This window comes from Rhinolophus sinicus, linkage group LG01 (assembly GCF_036562045.2).
Source record: "Rhinolophus sinicus isolate RSC01 linkage group LG01, ASM3656204v1, whole genome shotgun sequence".
NCBI lineage: Eukaryota > Metazoa > Chordata > Mammalia > Chiroptera > Rhinolophidae > Rhinolophus > Rhinolophus sinicus.
In genome coordinates this window covers 79,318,281-79,337,021 of record NC_133751.1, presented here as the reverse complement: position 1 = coordinate 79,337,021, position 18,741 = coordinate 79,318,281, and the positions used below count along the sequence as shown (strand labels likewise).

Here is an 18,741-nt window from a genome sequence, read left to right as displayed (position 1 = left end):
GATGCTATCTCGCAGGATTGTTGAGGATTCCGTGTGATGGTACATGTGAACCAGATCTGTCAGCTGTAACGCCTGGTCCCAGAGTGAAGGGTGGCTTTGGTAGTGATTAGAAAGGGCTGCAAGTGTATGTGGCATGTTGTAAACATACAAAAGACAACAATATAACTGCAACTGTCTTACTCATTTACTGTTCAATTTGTTATTATGAAATAATTTCAGACTTACAGAACAGTTAACAAAATAGTATAGAGAATTCCCAGATCCCCTTCCCCCAGCTTCTCGCAATGTATAACCGTGGTACAGTTAACAGAACTAAGAAATCAATATTAGTACAGTACAAATAACTAAATTACAGATATTATTTGGATTTCATTAGTTTTTCTACTAATGTGCATTTTCTACTCCAGGATCCAATCAAGGATCCCACATTACATGTAGTTGTCCTGTCTCCTTAGTTTCCTCGGATCAGTGACTGTTACTGTTTTTCTTTTGTTTCATGACCTTGATACGTTCGGTGAGAGTCCTGATGAGGTATTTTGTAGAATGGCCCTCAATTTGCATTTGTCGATTGTTTTCTCATGATTTGATTGAAGTTCTGCAGTTTTGGGCCAGAATATCACAGAAGTGATATGTCCTTTTTAATGCATCATAGCAGAGGGTACATATTATGATATTGATGTGTCTTATTACTGGTGACGTCAACCTTGATCACCTACCTACCTAGTTACGGTGGTATCTGCTGATTTTCTCTACTGCAAAGTTACTATTTTTCCCTTTGTAATTAATATCTATCTTGGGGGAAATACTTTGAGGCTATACAAATATCCTTTCCTCATACTTTGCCTACTAATTTTAGCAACATTGGTAATTCTTGCCTGAAACCGTTATTACTAGAGTGATTTTTCTGTTTCCCTTATTGCTTCAACACTTATTAATTGGAATTCTGTAAGAAAGAGCTGTCTCTTTTACCCATTTACTTGTTTGTTCAGTTGTTTATTTACATGAGTATGGAGTCATGAATGTTTATTTTCTTCTTTGGGTGATAACTCAATACTATTGGTTTTTATTTTGTTGCTCAAATTCACTTACTTTTTTACTCATTTAAATAATGTTTATTGATTACCCATTCTGTGTCAAGCATCGTTTAGGGCTTTCACTTACATACAGTCTGTCATGTTTAATTGTTGAAATAGTCCTAAAGGAAAAATGCTATTGTTCACATTTAATAGATGATGAAACTGAATCTCAGAAAGGACATGCATTAATTTTAAGTAACAGAACCAGAAGTCAAACCCAGATCTCCCATTTTCACTTTTGGACACCATGATTGCCTGTTTAGGGACTCAAGCATATAAAACAAGAGATTTAAAAAAAAAAAGCAAACATCTGCCACTATTAGTATATAAAATTCCACATTTGAATGTTGTGTGATTTTAGATGAGCCTGGCAGTCTCACAAGTCGAACTCCAGCAAACACACACTTCCACACACTAGTGACTTGCTGCTGGTGCACCTCTGTGGTCTGGAAGCCCAATGCAGGGACGCAAAGAAAAGAAAAGCAAGTTCTGTTTTGCAGGACCCTGACTCAGGCCCACCTAGTTAGAGGCAAAAGAAAATAAGCCACCACAATATGAAAATGTATTCAAGCTATAGCTAAACTTAGCCCATTGTTTTTATCTCTTTAATCGTAACATGTGAGATGTTCTTGGCCTATAGTAAGAAAAAAAAAGGATCGTATGCCTTCCCAATACAGGCATTTAACTTCCTGTCAATTGACATGTCTTAGATTAATCTGGAAGAAAACACCAAGCATGAGTGTATAAGAGGACAGATTTGCAAATTGAGACATGCAGTCTGTTCATATCAAAATTGGGACCAATCCACTGAGCCACTAGTGACTTACCAAAACCAAAAAATCAGACCATCATTAATATTATGTGTTCATGTAAGTATGTGTGGGTGTGACTATACCCCACACATATAACCACTTCCTGATTTAGCCTCATATTTTGTACATTTGTGTCCCAGCAGTTAATAGGAAAAGGCAGTGAAATATGAGGCAACCCCATATATACAAAATAACTGGTAATGCCTGAGGAAACCATCTACACAGCGGTTAAATAGAAATGAAAGCAAGGACTTAAAAAAATCACTCTCTGAGGTTTCTGATACTACAACACAGCAGCTGCTAACAAATCATCACCTCCATATCAATCTAGAACAGTGGTTCTCAACCAGGGGTGATTTTCCCCCCCTCCAGGGGCCATTTCCAGAGACATGTTTGGTTGTCACAACTAGGGGGCTGCTGCCAGCATCTAGTGAAGAGGTCATGACTGGTATTTAGTGGGTAGAGGCCAGGGACAGTTCTCGACAACCCCACAGGATAGCCTCCACAAGAAAGACACATCTGGCCAAAAATTTCTGTAGTTCTGAGGTTTAAGATCCCTGTTCTAGAAATTTGAAAAGCAGAGCATATGAAATACAATTGCATGCTTGAAGTAGGTTTATTTAGAAGAGAGAAATATGTAAGTACGAAAGTACTTATAAAATGTGTATCTGGCTGTCTCTCAAGAACGTTGCCCCAGAAATGTGCTCACTTACTGCCTATGATGGTTCATTTTATGTGTCAATTTGACTGACCACAGGTGCCCAGATAGTTGATCAAATATTATGCTGAGTACTTCTGTGAGGGTGTTTTTGGATGAGATTAACACTGGAATTGGCAGATTGCCCTCCGTAATGGGGGGGGGGGCACATTCTGTCAGTTGGAGGCCTAAACAGAACCAAGGTTGAGTACCCCTCCCCCACCGAGTAAGAGAGAATTCTGCATCCAACTGAACCTGCAGCTCTTCCTGGCTGATGGCCTTCAAACTGGGACATCGGCTCTTCCAGATTCTACAGCAGCTTTTGGCCTTCAGACTCCAACTGGGATATCGGTTCTGCAGATTTTGGACTTGCCAACCTCCTCCATAATTTTGTGAGCCAATTCCTTATAATAAACCTCTCTCTCTCTCAGTATATACATGTATATCCTATTTGTTCTGTTTCTCTGGCAAACCCTAATATACTAGCTGTGAAGCTCCTTTTAGTTTGGGATTTTGGTTAGTTTGGTTTTGTTGTTTTTATTATTAAAAAAAACCCTAAGAGATACTGTTCTTCTTAGTTTGTTACTATAATGACCCTTTTGCTAGGCATTTTCTATGTAGTATAATCCCACCCAAGGTTGGATCAAGTACCTAGATTGCAAACATACCTGGTATTGTGTTGGCCAGCTCTGTGGATAATCTAATCTTATAGGCTGTTACCGCCTTTGTGTATATATATATATTCTTATATTGACCAAAACAGATGGCCTTGGAACCAGCCTTCTTTTTTTCTTTTTTTTTTTTTTATTGGTTTCAGGTGTACAAAACAATGCAATAGTTAGACATTTCACCCCTGGCAAAGTGATAACCCCCCTCCCCCAATCTATTACCCCTCTGACGTCATATATATGTATTACAATTTCATTGACTCTATTCCCTATGCTCTATTCTATATCCCATGACTAGGTATGTATTTATTAAATTACAGTTGACATTCAATATTATTCATCTTCAGCTTCACGTGGCTGTTACTGCCTTTTAAAGCCAAGCTCTTGGCCATGTTTATTTAGTAAAACACATTGTAGATGTGAACTAGAAGTGTTTCCTGCCTTCTTCTCACACAAGGCTGTCTGGTCCCAACAGTGATACTCATCACCACCTCCCAACCAGATTCAAAAGCCATGCTGAAAAGTTCCCATTGCTATTTGTGCTTTTCCCCCCAATCTTGCAGGTTGGAAGCTTTGATTCTGAATTGGAAACCTCCTAATGTAAGTATTTGCATTTGCTTTGTATTCTTTAAAAAAAAAAAAAAAAGATTTTATTGGGGAAGGGGAACAGGACTTTATTGGGGAACAGTGTGTACTTCCAGGACTTTTATTTTCCAAGTCTAGTTGTTGTCCTTTCAGTCTTAGTTGTGGAGGGTGCAGCTTAGCTCCAGGTCCAGTTGCTGTTGCTAGTTGCAGGGGGCACAGCCCACCATCCCTTGCAGGAGTCGAACCGGCAACCTTGTTGGTTGAGAGGATGCGCTCCAACCAACTGAGCCATCCAGGAGCTCAGTGGCAGCTCAGCTCAAGGTGCTGTGTTCAATCTTAGTTGCAGGGGGTGGAGCCCACCATCCCTTGCGGGACTCGAGGAATTGAACTGGCAGCCTTGTGGTTGAGAGCCCACTGGCCCATGTGGGAATCGAACCGGCAGCCTTCGGAGTTAGGAGCATGGAGCTCTAACAGCCTGAGCCACCGGGCCAGCCCCAACTTTGTATTCTTTTAAACTAGGTACATTTGCCAAAGTCATCATCTCCTTTAGTACAAAAATAGTCCGGCATGGATTTCCTGTGCAATGTTAATCAAAAAGGAAGTTATAGACTCACCTAATTTTTAAAAAATCCTAATTCTACATCTTAACTGCATCTTAAAGAAAAGGAAGTGGTAATTAACAGCCTATTGAAAATGATCTTAGTGAATTTCTAATAACTGATTAAAAAACCGCAAGCCAAACCAATAATACTGTCTTACAATATTGATCATTTAATCATTATCTGTCTTTCTCTTCCTTTCTCTTGCCTCAGTTGGGCTACTCCAAAGCATGTGCTTGGGAAAGGTTAGAAAAGATGTTTTTAAACTACATTTTCTACTTGAGTCTTTCTTGTGGGTGAAAAAAATTGGAAGCTGCTGAGATTAGACATCTGTGTTCTACAATCCCTGTTTGCTTCTCTCTTCCTCATTATCACAAAATTTGCTGTAATCTGGGAGCATTTCCCAATTTAGTTTATATTCATGTAAGGGGATAGCCACATTTGAAAAAAAGCTGAGAGCCCTAACTTTTATTTTTTGTATTAACCTTCAAGGATTTAGACAAGTTCTTAAAGTTAAATCCATTTTCCCCCTTTCAGGAAGGGATTACCTTGAATTAGTCACCGCATCCCAGAAATAGCCCATTGGAACCGCTTCCCAGTGTGGCCAGATGTTGATTTATACAGATCCTGCTGAGGAGTATTCCTTCTCAGCATGGCATTTAGCACAAAGCTTTTTGAACCTAAGTTAAATATACCTAATAGTGGCTGATTGACGAGAGCTGTACTTCTGCTGAATGTCGGTTCTGGTTAAGGAATAATTCCAGGAAGCCGAAAGACTGCAGCGACAAAGGAACGTTCACATCAGTCTTAAGTTAATATTACCATAATGTGGTATTACTATTAGTAGTAATGTTATAAATGTCTTAGCAGTATATCTTGGTCACCTACAGCTTCAAAATGGACAGTACATCCCAGATTTGTCAGTCCAGGCTGCCAGACAGCACTGCCTTGAAGCAGCAGCAATTACCCGCCTACCAGCTCCAGCTCTCAGCCACCAAAGTCCTCACTGGCTTTTTTATCACAGGAGCATTCTGCCTCGGCATGGGCATCCTCCTTATATTGTCTGCAAAGAGCACCAAGGAAATAGAGGTTTGTCCCTTCTTACATGTTTAACGCAATTTCTAAGAATTGTCAGCTTTGGGACTGTAAATGAGTGGTCTGTTTGAGAAGACAGCCCCTCAACAGGGAACTAGATGAGACTGGAGCATCCCTTTTCCAGCTGGCAGGTGCAGACGATGAGAGCCTCTGTGTGGTGGCTTCATTCCTCCCTATCCCCTCTTGAGGACAATCACTTTGACACTGGTCGGCTCAGCCATACTGTTCAGGGCTCCAGGAAAGTCAGAAGGTTTTTATGCGGGCAGAGGACTGAGCAAGCAGTTGATAGACGTGAGAGAAGGAGAGGTGAGGCCAAATGACTGCCAGGTGCCCATGAATCATATTAATAAAAAGAGTGAGGAGCCAAAGATAGAGGTCTCAGTTTTGCCCCACTTTCAAGCAGAGTGTCTTTCCCTTTGCACATGAACTCCCCCTGAGATCATCGCTTTACTCTAGGAAAGGCAAGGACCCAGATCTTTCTGGCCTCTTAAGGAGGTAAAACAGCGTGTGGTAAGAACAGAGAGCTCGGCCGCGGCTGTCTTGTTCAACGTAATCCACGGCCTCTTCCTTGGACATTGCCCGGTACACAATAGACACACACTTATTGAAAAATATGGATTAGAGCAAATAGTGAGGACTTCAAAAAGGAAAACAGCGGTTCAGGTCCCATTCCCCCTATTGCCTTTCTACTTATGTTTTCTGCTGCCCCCTCCCACCTCCGGGCACCTTCTCTCTCCAGGAATTAAGTGCCCCTAAATCCTTTTGAGTCCTCCCGTGTGATATGGAAACCATTAGACCTCACCAGGTGGCAGAGACAAAATGGCAGGAAGAGATTAAACTGGCCTTGTGGAAGGGGATAAAGTAATCAGTTTACAAGGTTCACATTCATTTCCAATAACTGCTCATCCTGTTTACTTTTCTATTCTTCACCAACCCCTTTCTTTCTAGTTCTTCCCCACTTCCTGTGTAGTCTCTGCTTCCTCCCTTCTGGTCACCCACCCTCACCCTCTGTAAAAGGCAGCCTCATGCATGTGAGGGGGACCTCGGTCCATGGTTAGCCAAAGCCACTCTGCAGACAACTTTCAACAGAATGCTTTCGTCAGAATGTTAAAGGGATTTTCCAATTGATTTTTTTTTTAAGACACTTCAGATAGGACTGTTTCTAACACTTTGCTTTTACACGAGAAAACCAGAAACCATCCAGAGTGTGGGATCCTCTTTTGCACGTGGAAGTGTTTCATTATATTGGGTGATAAGATGAAGCACATACCCCAGCCCCGTGTGATCAAGCACAAACCTAGTAGAAAAAAGTTCTGAGTGGGCTTCCCCCTTCTCACTTAGCCCTGGGGCACAACAGGTGCCCTTTGCACAGTTCACTGGAAGCCAGAAGGCTAATTCTGCCTCTCCAAAATCTATGAGAAGCAGATTGTAATCTTCAATGTCATTTTAGAGCTGTAGGCTTACAAGGCCACTTGAGCACCAAAGTATGTGACAACAGATCAGAGATATGTTTTCCTCATAAGATTTTTAGAACTAGAAAGCACCTTAGATGTCATCTACTCAAAAATCATTTGATCGTGAGACATTTTTTTTTCTAACTGCATTGATAGAATTCCAACAAGAACCATGGAGTAAAATGTATACTACTATTAATACAATGACCTCACAGACCAATTAATTGCTAGATGCAATGATGCTAAAGAACAAAATGTGGACCCTGGAGGTTAAGGATTTAACTCAGGATCAGAGCCCGGCTGAAGCAGAACCCCAGTTTCCGCAGTCACGGTTCAGTGTGCCAGCTCTCAGTTACAATACAGCCCTGTTCTTTACCGCTTCTTAAAAATTGGAATGCAGTTTCACCAACAAAAAATGAATCAATTTCTTCCAAAATAATAGTTTAAGCCTTGCTGCCGGTTTAAAGAATGATTTAAGTAAATATAAGCATCTAAGTACAATTAAGTAGCCTTTGGGCTAATCTTTAGTACCAATGCTTGACCTGTTTGGCTTCCAAACTCCCAGTGGCTTTGCAAGGATTCAGAATTCCTTCTGTCTTTCTTAGTAGTCTTCTCTCCCAAAGAATCCGAAGTCCCATTGGCAGTTTACCGAGGACAAAGCCACTGCCTTGCTTCCCTACTCCTCCCCCATTCCCATAATCTTCTAATTACGCCTCAAAACTGGGGGAAAAGCAGAAGGCTTGACAGCCATGACAAGCCCTGGGCACCTGAGATGAGCATTTCCTGCAGCTTAACGACAGACATGGCCTCTCTCCCAGCCTCCCAGCCTTCCTCTTCCAGCCGCACCTTTGCATAACTGGCTCCCTCAGCCACAGCTCACAGGATTTGCCCATTCGGAACACACTACCCTTTTGTACAGAGTCCACTGTACCATTTTCACAGAACTTAACTTTTAAAAAACGGAATGTAACAACCCTTTAAAGTCAGAATTATTCCACATATGTCGATAACCCTACATTTTGGAAGTACTTTTTCTATGTTCGGTCATTTTTAATAACTTCCCCTAGATGCCATGTAGAAGTATTCGTTAGTATAAATATTTTCCGTACAATAAAATAGAAAACAGTGAAGTGACTTCCCCATAAAGCTGATTAGACTCAGGCCGTAGCCCCAGTTCTCATGTGACACTGACTAATACTTTCCTAGTGACACCTCTTTAGGATCCAGGCGTGAGACTTTATCACAGCAGGTTATGTACGTGTGCAACAGAAACACTCCAGGTCAGTGGCAACATGCTGCAGGTCCCAAAACGAAAGACTGCGCAGAGGCCCAATCCTTCCGAGCGAGCGTCTGCAAAAACGTGCGTCCTGCACGGCATGCCACCATTCCTTCGTGGCCCAGACAGCACGCCCCTGACCCAGAGAGCTTGAAGGCTTTGATGGGCTCAGGGCTTGAATTTTAATATATATATATGCACACACTCATGTAACTTTTTATTAATAATGGTTCTTTTCCCTGCCTGCCAGATTAATTACACAGATACATGTGCAAATTGTGCAAAACTGCGGGAAAATGCCATTAATTTTGACAAAGAATGCACCTGCTCTATTTCTTTCTACCTTCCAGAGACAATGCAGGTAAGTGATATTCAAGAGCCTTCAGTTGGCGATATGCTGGTCTCCTATTTCACACTTGGCAGTTCATGATTTCCACCAAATGCTCCCGAAACTCAACATGCAAAAAAATAAGGCAGCATGGGGGTGACAGATCTTATGAAGTATTGAATTCATGTGCAATTCTTACCCCCTTTCCTCTGGAATTTTATTTTTCTCCTTTGTTTCTAAGTTTCCAGATTCTTTACCTACTCAATTTTGTAACATAAGTCTTACCATCAATCAAATAGTTTTTACTCCAAATGTCAGCATAAGAGGGACCTTAGAAATCATGGAATCTAACCACTCTTTTTATAGTGAGAAGATTAATGGGCTGAGAGGATAAGTGACTTGACTAAGGTCACACAGTGAGTGAGTGTCAGGGGTCACACACCTGGTGGACTCCCCTTGGGTCCCCCCAGGTCATTCTACATATGCAGTTGCCGAATCCCTTAGGCAACTCTTGGCCTGGCTAACAGGCACTGTGAGAAATGCCAAAGAAATAATAAGAGAAGTCCCTGCTCTTGGGCGAATTAAAGTCTTGTGTTAGCCCAGGTCCTCTGAGAAGTAGATGCCCAGACAGGATTAGCCATGCAAGAGATTTATTGGGGGAACTGCCTGTGAGGGAAAATGGGGAGGGAGCCGGAGGAGGCTGGGAGAACTGTCAGACCACACAGCTCTGACCCCTGTGAGGGAAAGGGAAGGAGGAGGAACAAGGGAAGGAAGGGAGGAGGGGAAACGGACTGGAGGGGAGGAGGGGGAGGAAGGGACCGAAATAAGGGAAGAAGGAAGGTAGGAGCTAGACAACAGTGTATCCCTAAGAACCTGTCAGCGAGGCCCAGTGAACTTGCAAGGTTACCCATGCCGTCGCCCTGGATAAGCCCACAGGGGACCTTAGGGCCTTGTCAGCCCCCCAGACACAGGTGATCTCTCCCTCATCCTTGACACACTTCCTTTTGGCTTTCAGGAGACCACACTCTCTTGGATTTCCTCCTACCTCCCTGGCTGCCCTTCTTTAGTTCCTTTTCCTCAGACTCTATGTTCGGATCTGCAAGGGCTTTAGTCTTCATTTTCAGTTTTCTCCTCTCTATGTGCATTCGCTTCCTTGGAAATGTCATCGACCGCCAGGCTTTAAATGCCGTCTATAGCCAACACTCTTTTATGTCTCTAGCTCTTCCAGGGTCCACACTTGTATTTCCAACTGCCTTCCTGCTGTCAAAATGTGAATGACTAATAGGTATTTCCAAGGCTAAACTGATATCCATTCTTCCTTTTGCCCCCCGCCCCCAACCAAAAAAACAAACCCTGTTCCACCCACAGACTTCTCCATCTCAGCAACTCCATCCCCCGCCAAAGGCCCAGGACTCCTTCCATTCTCTCACACCTCACATCTGATTCACCCTGTTGTCTCTACCTTCAAAATATATCCAGTCTGCCCACTTCTCCACACCTTTGCTACAGCTGCCTGGTTCCATGCCACATTCAGCTCTTACCCAAACTTCTGCAAGAGCCCCCTCACAGGTCTCCCTTCTTACATCAGTGTCTCAACAGAGCAGCCAGAGTTAACTTTTTAAAGCATGAGTCATATCATGTATTCCTTTGCTTAAAAATTCCTGTAATTTTTGGCTCCTCTTTCCACTTAGTGAAAAAGCCCAAGTCTTTACTAGGCCTTATATAATCTGGCTTTGTGGTTCCTCTCTGACCCGATCTCTCCATTCTCTTCCCCCCACCCCACTCCGACCGCACTGGACTCCTCGTTCCTCAGACGGTCAGGCATACACTTGCCTTGCTCCGCGTGCCTGATCCCCTCTTGCTAACTCCCCTCCCTCCTTCAGGTGTTGGCTCTATTCTCCCCTTAGTGAGGCGTGTGCTGGCCATCCTGTTCCACCCCTGCCCTCCTGGTCCTTGTTACCTTGCTGTAAGTTCAATATTTTCCATGGTATTCATCACCTTCTAATAGCCTATAGAAATGAATAGTTTGTTATATGTATTGTTTATTGTCTCTCACTCTTGTATCCCAAGCGCCTGTAATAATGCCTCACATACTGTAGGTGCTCGATTAATGTTTATTGAATGAACATATGAATGGTTGCTTCCTCCACAGTGCCTGGCACAGGACATTTCATGTGGTAGATGCTCAAAAAATGTTTGCTATAAAATAAATGGAGGAAAGATAAAATGCTAAATGATAATGTTTTATGTTCCAGGAAGCTTTGGTTTTTTTGTGCCTCTTATCTCCCCCTTTGATGCCCAATAAAAGCATGTTGGCATCAGTAATATTCTGAATACATCTATATTGACTATGGCTAGCTCTAATCGTTTTCATGAGTAAGTCAGATTTAAATTATAAGGAAATTACTGACTTATACTTAGGTTACAAGTGAAATCTATATAAAGTCACTGGAGTAAGTTTTACATATGTGTTTTTATTATAGGTCAAAAATTCTTGTTCTCTACAGCTGTGCCCTTTCTTACCTTCCTCAGCTCCCCATGCTAACCCCTACCCTCCAAAGTAAAAGTTAGTGTCGATTAATTGGGGGTGGGGGTACTTAAAACAACAGAGATATTTTTCTCTCACAGTTCTGAATGTCTGAAGACTGAAATCGATGTGTCAAGCAGGGTTGTTCCTTCTTGGGGCTCAGAATGCTTACATTTTTGAAGAAAAAATCCACAGGATAAAACCTTTAAAGGGATGCAGTTCCCATCTGTCTGTGTCCTTTGAAACCCCAGAGGCAAATGAAGTGTTACCATTCCTTTCAGGCACAGGCTTTCCCAGAGAAATCCAACCAACTGCTCAGGGCAATCACCGGACCCGCCGGTGGCCGGCTAGCCCTCACGACACACAGTAGCCATGAGTCCACATGAGACTCTGTGCTTTAAACTCGGGATGCTGCACAAAGCGCCACTGATTTAAAAAGAAGAAACACCACCAAGTATGTGCCTCCAGAACTAATCACAAAGCTGATGGCCTTGGAGGCCTTGTTAAGCAAAATCTTGGACAAAGGGTCATTGAGAAAAGGTTATTAAAACACTCCTGTACCCTAGTGTGGAGAGTGTTCTCTGCCTGTTTATCATTGATATAAATATGTAACTTCGGGTGAGTAGAATTCTCTCTTAAGCGTCCAAGAAAATGTATGGTAAATCCCTTTCTGTGGAGTTCGTGTTTTCTGTAGTTAAGGGTCAACAATCGCAGTGTCCTCCTCGGATGAGGAAGGGAAATCAGTCATTCCCGCGATGCCTGGCTCGTTCGCCGTCACATCCATGCTCCCGTGCATTGTGTGGGAGCCTCCCTCTTTGTGGCCCCCACTTGTCCCCTTCTCAGGGTCTTACCAGTGACTAAGCTCTCCTGCTCTTGCTGTTTTCTGTAACTGACCACACTTACCCATGACCTTTATATCCGGCCTGCCCTGGGTACCAGCACCCGTTGTCCCTAGTCACCCTCTTTAAAGGTCCTTGGAGTGGGACCAAAAGCCTTGCCGAATGCTGTTTTCTGCACAGTGTAAGAAAATCAATTGACTCGGGGAATCATAAAGGAATACTTTTGTATTTCTAGCACTGAATATAGCTCCTAACTTGATGGGAGGCACTTATGAACGTTAGATGTTCACATATTTTTGAATGCAGGCCTTCAGCATTTTGGAGGTGGGTAGTATATGAATTATAAACAGCTACACTGGCCAATTCTATTTGCATTATATATGCTGTTAGTAAAATCTGTATCAAGTCTGCCTACAGACTTGGGGACTCGGCGTGTGACCATAAAGGTAGAAGCATGATGGTCGCCTGTGATTGGGCAGCCTCATGCAGCGGGATACATGAAAAGGTATGTCTCTCGTGGCAGCAGCGCTACTTATTGCTAAGGTGAAAATCAACTTGTCTTGGATCACTGAATTATTCCATCTTCTTGTCCATGACAAGGGGTCCACCGTTTCTTAAGCAAGGACTGCATGCCCGGACCTGTGCTACATCCTAGGGATAAGAAGACAAGCACACCTGGAGCCAGACTGCAAAGAGCCCGTCTCATGCCTTTCATGTGCCCAATATGTACATGCACCCAAGTATGCTCAGTGGCTCCAATTTTAGATTCTGATTCATGGCTTTGCTTTGAAATCACGTTATTTTTTATGCCTACTGCTACCCCTAGGCAAAGCACTTTCCCCATATTGCTGGGAAATAACAATATTTATAAAATCAAATTTTATATATTGAGAATACAAAACCTGGTTATAAAAAAATTTCAAGGTAGGAGTGCAGTTGTCCTTATCTAAAAAAATCAAAAATAAGTTATTTAGGGACACAGGGCTGGTGGTGCTACTCTCAGTGTGCATATGTGCAGGCAAGGGCAGAAACTGCACTGGCTTTGTAAAAACTACTGTCCAGACCCCTCAGCCTATGCATCTAAAGCTGCAGCCTCAATGTCACTCTGGGCACCAGGTGACCGGCTCTACCTGCACAATACGCTTTTGTTCTGTTTTGATTTGTCTTTATATCTTTGACATCTTTGCCTGTGTCGAGTGGGGGTTGTCGATTGTTTTTTACATGTGAATGTATTTGATTTTTTCCTTGTTGTTGTGCTTGGTGATTTGCTTTGTTCTGTAATTGCCCTACCAGTGCCCAGCTTAAGAGGCACAAGATTCAACATACCCAGCGGCCAACTCCAGACCAAGCCAGAGTACTACCGGGTTTGACCTACAAGTGACACACCCAGGGGGGATTCTTTACAGGCACATAGAGGCCAAACCACATCTAAGCGGTCAACCCTCACGCAGCACAACACCCTGCGTGGGCAGAGCCAAGTCTCACAACTAGTCAGCCTAGGAGTTAACCCCACCTACTCACAAGCAAAAAGCAATTAAGGGTCTTCTTTAATAGGACAATATACACAACACAAGAGTCACTTTTGGAGCACATGCAGGGGAGAAGAATGAAGTAGTGCAAGTGAAATATAAAGGACATTTATTATATACTAATCCAGCAAGAACTATGAACTCCAGGGCATCTACCTAATACATCGAAGCAAACACAGAGAGTCCGCCAGAATGGGGAAACAAAGAAACATGTCCCAAATAAAAGAACAGAAGAAACCTCCAGAAATGGAACCAAATGAAACAGAGGTAACCAACCTATCAGAGACAGAGTTCAGAACACTGATGATAAGAATGTTTAAGGAGCTTAGAGAGGACATCAAGAAGGATGTAGAAATCATAACGAACAACCAGTTAGAACTAAAGAACACAGTTACCGAAATAAAGAACTCACTTGAAGGAATTAACAGCAGGTTAGATGAAGCAGAGGATCGAATCAGCGACTTAGAAGACAAGTTAGCAGAGATCACCCAAACAGAACAACAGAAAGAAAAAAGAATAAAAAACAATGAAGATGGTTTAAGAGACCTATGGGATAACATCAAGCGCAACAACATGTGCATCATAGGAATACCAGAAGGTGAAGAGAAGAAACAAGGGATTGAGAACATATTTGAAGTAATAATGTCTGAAAATTTCCCTAACCTGATGAAGGAAACCAACATACAAGCCCAGGAAGTGCAGAGAGTTCCAACCAGGATAAACCCAAACAGGTCCACACCAAGACACATTATAGTTAAAATGGCAAAGGTTAAAGACAAAGAGAGAATCCTAAAAGCAGCAAGAGAAAGACAGAGGGTTACATACAAAGGAACTCCCATAAGACTATCAAATGACTTTTCTGCAGAAACATTGAAGGCCAGGAGGGAGTGGCAGGAGATACTCAAAGTGATGGAAAACAAAGGCCTACAACCTAGGTTGCTTTATCCAGCAAGGCTATCATTTAAAGTTGATGGAGAGATAAAGAGCTTCCCAGAAAAGAATAAGCTAAAGGAATTCATTACCACCAGGCCAGTGTTGCAAGAAATACTAAAAGGACTTCTGTAAATAGAAGAAAGATGAAAACAATCTAACCACAAATTTAAAAATGGCAATAACTATGTACTTATCAATAATCACTTTAAATGTAAATGGTTTAAATGCTCCAATCAAGAGACATAGGGTGGCTGAGTGGATAAGAAAGCAAGACCCTTGTATATGCTGTATACAAGAGACTCACCTCAGATCAAAAGACACACACAGGCTGAAAGTGAAGGGTTGGAGTAAGATATTCCATGCAAATGGAAATGAAAAAAAAGCTGGAGTTGCAATACTTATCTCTGACAAAATAGACTTTAAAATGAAGAAAATATTTAAAGACAAAGATGGGCACTATATAATAATAAAGGGATCAATTCAACAAGAGGACATAACCCTAGTAAACATCTATGCACCCAACATAGGAGCACCTAAATATATAAAACAGATATTGACTGACATAAAGACAGAGATCAACAGTAACACTATCATAGTAGGGGACTTCAACACACCTCTGACAACAAGGGACAGGTCTTCCAGACAGAAAATTAATACGGAAACAACAGCCTTAAATGACACATTGGACCACTTGGATTTAATCGATATTTTCAGAGCATTCCACCCCAATGCTGCAGAATACACGTTCTTCTCAAGCGCACATGGAACATTCTCCAAGATAGACCATATGTTAGGCCACAAAGCAAGTCTGGATAAATTTAAGAAAATTGAAATCATACCAATTGTCTTCTCTGACCACAGTGCTATGAAATTAGAAATGAACTACAGGAAAAAAAACTGGAAGACACACAAATTCATGGAGGCTGAATAATATGTTACTAAATAATGAATGGGTCAAGCAGGAGATCAAGGAAGAAATCAAAAGATATCTCGAGACAAACGAAAATGAAAATATAACGACCCAAAATCTATGGGATGTGAATATAGCAGTCCTAAGAGGGAAGTTCATAGCACTGCAGGCCTACCTAAAGAAACAAGAAACATCACTAATCAACAGTTTATCTTCACACTTAAGGGATCTGGAAATAGAACAACAAAATAAGCCCAAAGGGAGTACAAGGAAGGAGATAATAAAGATCAGAGCGGAAATAAATGAAATAGAAACCAGAAAAACAATACAAAAGATCAATGAATCCAAGAGTTGGTTCTTAGAGAAGATAAACAAAATTGACAAACCTTTAGCCAGACTCATTAAAAAAAAGAGAGAGAGGACCCAAATTAATAAAATCAGTAATGAAAGAGGAGAAGTGACAACAGACACCACAGAGATACAAAAAATTTTAAGAAATTACTAGGAGCAACTGTATGCCAACAAATTTGACAACCTGGAAGAAATGGACAATTTCCTAGATGCATACAACCTTCCAAGGCTAACTCAAGAAGAGACAGAAAACCTGAATAGACTGATTACCACCAAGGAAATTGAATCAGTAATCAACAATCTCCCAACAAATAAAAGCCCTGGACCAGATGGCTTTACAGGCGAATTTTACAGAATGTTCAAAAAAGAATTGTCACCTATTCTCCTCATACTCTTCCAAAAATTCAGAGGGAGGGAAGACTCCCAAACACTTTTTATGAAGCCACTATCACCCTGATCCCAAAATCAGACAAAGACACCACAAAAAAAGAAAACTACAGGCCGATATCGCTAATGAACATAGATGCAAAAATCCTCAACAAAATACTAGCGAACAGAATTCAGCAATACATTAAAAAGATCATACACCATGATCAAGTGGGATTCATCCCTGGTATGCAAGGGTTGTTCAACATCCGCAAATCAATTAATGTGATACACCACATTAACAAAATGAAAAATAAAAATCATATGATCATATCAATTGATGCAGAAAAAGCATTTGATAAAATTCAGCAGCCATTCATGATAAAAACCCTTAAGAAAGTGGGAATAGAGGGATCATATCTCAACATAATAAAGGCCATATATGATAGACCCACAGCTAACATCATACTCAATGGGGAAAAGCTAAAACCATTCCCCTTAAAATCAGGAACAAGGCAAGGTTGCCCACTTTCTCCACTTCTATTCAACATAGTGCTGGAACAAGACAAACAAATGAGAAACAAAAACTCATAGACACAGACAATTGTTTAGTGGTTACCAGAGGGCAAGGGGGAGGGGGGTGGGAGATGAGGGTAAGGGGGATCAGGTATATGGTGATGGAAGGAGAACTGACTCTGGGTGGTGAACACACAATGGGATTTATAGATGATGTAATACAGAATTGTACACCTGAAATCTATGTAACTGTATACAATGGAGTATTACGCAGCCATAAAGAAGAAAGAAATGTTACCATTTGCAACAACATGGATGGACCTAGAGAACATTATGTTAAGTGAAATAAGTCAGAAAGAGAAAGACAAATACCATATGATCTCACTTATATGCGGAATCTAAAGAAAAGAATAAGTGAATGAACTAATCAGAGACAGTTTTGGAAACATGGAGGAAAAACAGAGGGTTGCTAGAGGGGCGGGGAGGGGATAAGGGGAAGGTGAGAGGTTTTGAAAAATAGTTGGTAACCACAAGATGGTCATGGGGGTTTGAAAATTAATTTGAGGAACATACAGAGGGATAGTGGATGGGGGGAGAGGGGTTCACACAGTGTGAGGGATATAAATGATAAACGTCTAAGTTTTGTTTTGTCTTGTGCACCTGAAACTAATAAAAAAAAAGATATAAAAAAATAATAATAAGTTATTTAGTCATTTTACTAATTCTATGTAGACCAGGATTTTCCAACACTGTTTTTGTTTTTTGTTTTTAAATGATTTCTTGGGTTTCTGTATGAGCTAAAGAAACTTTCAATTTCCATCATTTTTTTCTGTACTACTATTTATATTCTAAAAATCCTGTCCATGTTTATTAATATTACAGTTTAATTTTTTACTCTTCTCACTTTTTCTTTTCTTCTTTACAGGGTAATGTTTACATGTATTACAAATTATATGGCTTCTATCAGAACCTCTATCCGTATATTCTATCCAGAAGTAATAGCCAACTGATGGGTAGAGATATAAAGGTAAGGCTTTATTTACTTTGGCATAATACTTTTTTTTTTAACTAAATGGATCTTTCAGTCTAAAAGAAAGTATGGAAAATAAACTCAAAAGCTAAAGTTTTACAAGACAGAAATACTCATTTCGTTTTTGCATAAATTGAAGGGGCTGGGTACTCAGCATAACTGCTATTGAGAAAGAGTACTTTCCCTCTTCAGAACAGTAATGTGAATCTTGTCCAATTAAATGGTTATCCTTTCATGCATCAACCATTTTTTTTATTTGACAGCCTTTTATATTAAAATTGGATGCATATTGAATTGTCCAAATCTTGGTAAGAATGAATGTGTCAGAAGGGCAAATCTTCAAGTACCTTTCAACCACAATTCAGGATTTTATGTTTCTGTTTAATAACGTGCATGACCTACTAGAGCTGCTTCAAAAGTCAAGTTTTTGCTTCTTTGAATGATTGACACATTGATTAGATTTCAATATTATTTCTTCACACTTAATTTCTGTAGTTATCTTTAAAGTTGCCCATTTTAGTTGATGGATTCACCAACCATTTTGATACCAACCTTGAGTGGTTGGTCTCAGTCTGGCTAACCCTATATCTAGGTAGTGTTGTCTTTCCTATAATTGGGACCTTCAAGCAACCAAGTTTAAGGAAATTGGGCTCTACTTGCTTTAATTGAATACCCTTTCAGACCTAGTATTACAAAATTTTATTCTTGATCGGTGATACTCAGCATGATAGCAAGAAAAGCTAGAGTGAAACCTTTTCCTACTGACATTATTGTATGAAAATTATAAACAAACGATTTTTAGCAATCACTCTTTTAAACATATAGTCTGGTTTTCAGGTGGATGGATTTCCTGCAATAAGTCATCTAGCTAGAGACCCACGATTTATATACTTTTTGGAATATAAATTACACTTCAAAAAAAAGTTTTTAAAAAATATTTTCCAGTGTAGACCTAGGGTGATGTGTAGCACAGCCAACAAGGTAAATTTCCTTTCTACAGACATATTTGGTATGCTATGTATTGTTAATGAAGGAGAAGAAAACCCTGCACGTGTGCACATGTGCGCGCGCGCACACACACACACACACACACACGCCCCTCCAAAACAAAAATTTCCTAGTCTAAGCCAGAAGCCTGGGAAAAATCAGT

At 41.0% G+C, this 18,741-nt stretch overlaps 1 protein-coding gene across 3 annotated transcripts in view; it reads left to right on the top strand.

The window, feature by feature from the left end:
• The first annotated feature begins 31 nt into the window (after positions 1-31).
• LOC109460773 (cell cycle control protein 50C) overlaps positions 32-18,741 on the top strand; it is a 29,796-nt gene continuing 11,086 nt past the window's right edge. For 2 of the 3 annotated variants that reach the window (XR_012496596.1, XM_019756485.2), the window contains exons 1-3: positions 3,863-5,526; positions 8,513-8,623; positions 17,487-17,588. Coding sequence is in view for 2 of the 3 variants with exons in the window: in XM_019756485.2 (XP_019612044.2) it covers positions 5,335-5,526; positions 8,513-8,623; positions 17,487-17,588 (405 nt within the window). In the remaining variant the exon portion in view is untranslated. The other variant, XM_019756484.2, reaches the window with a different exon arrangement.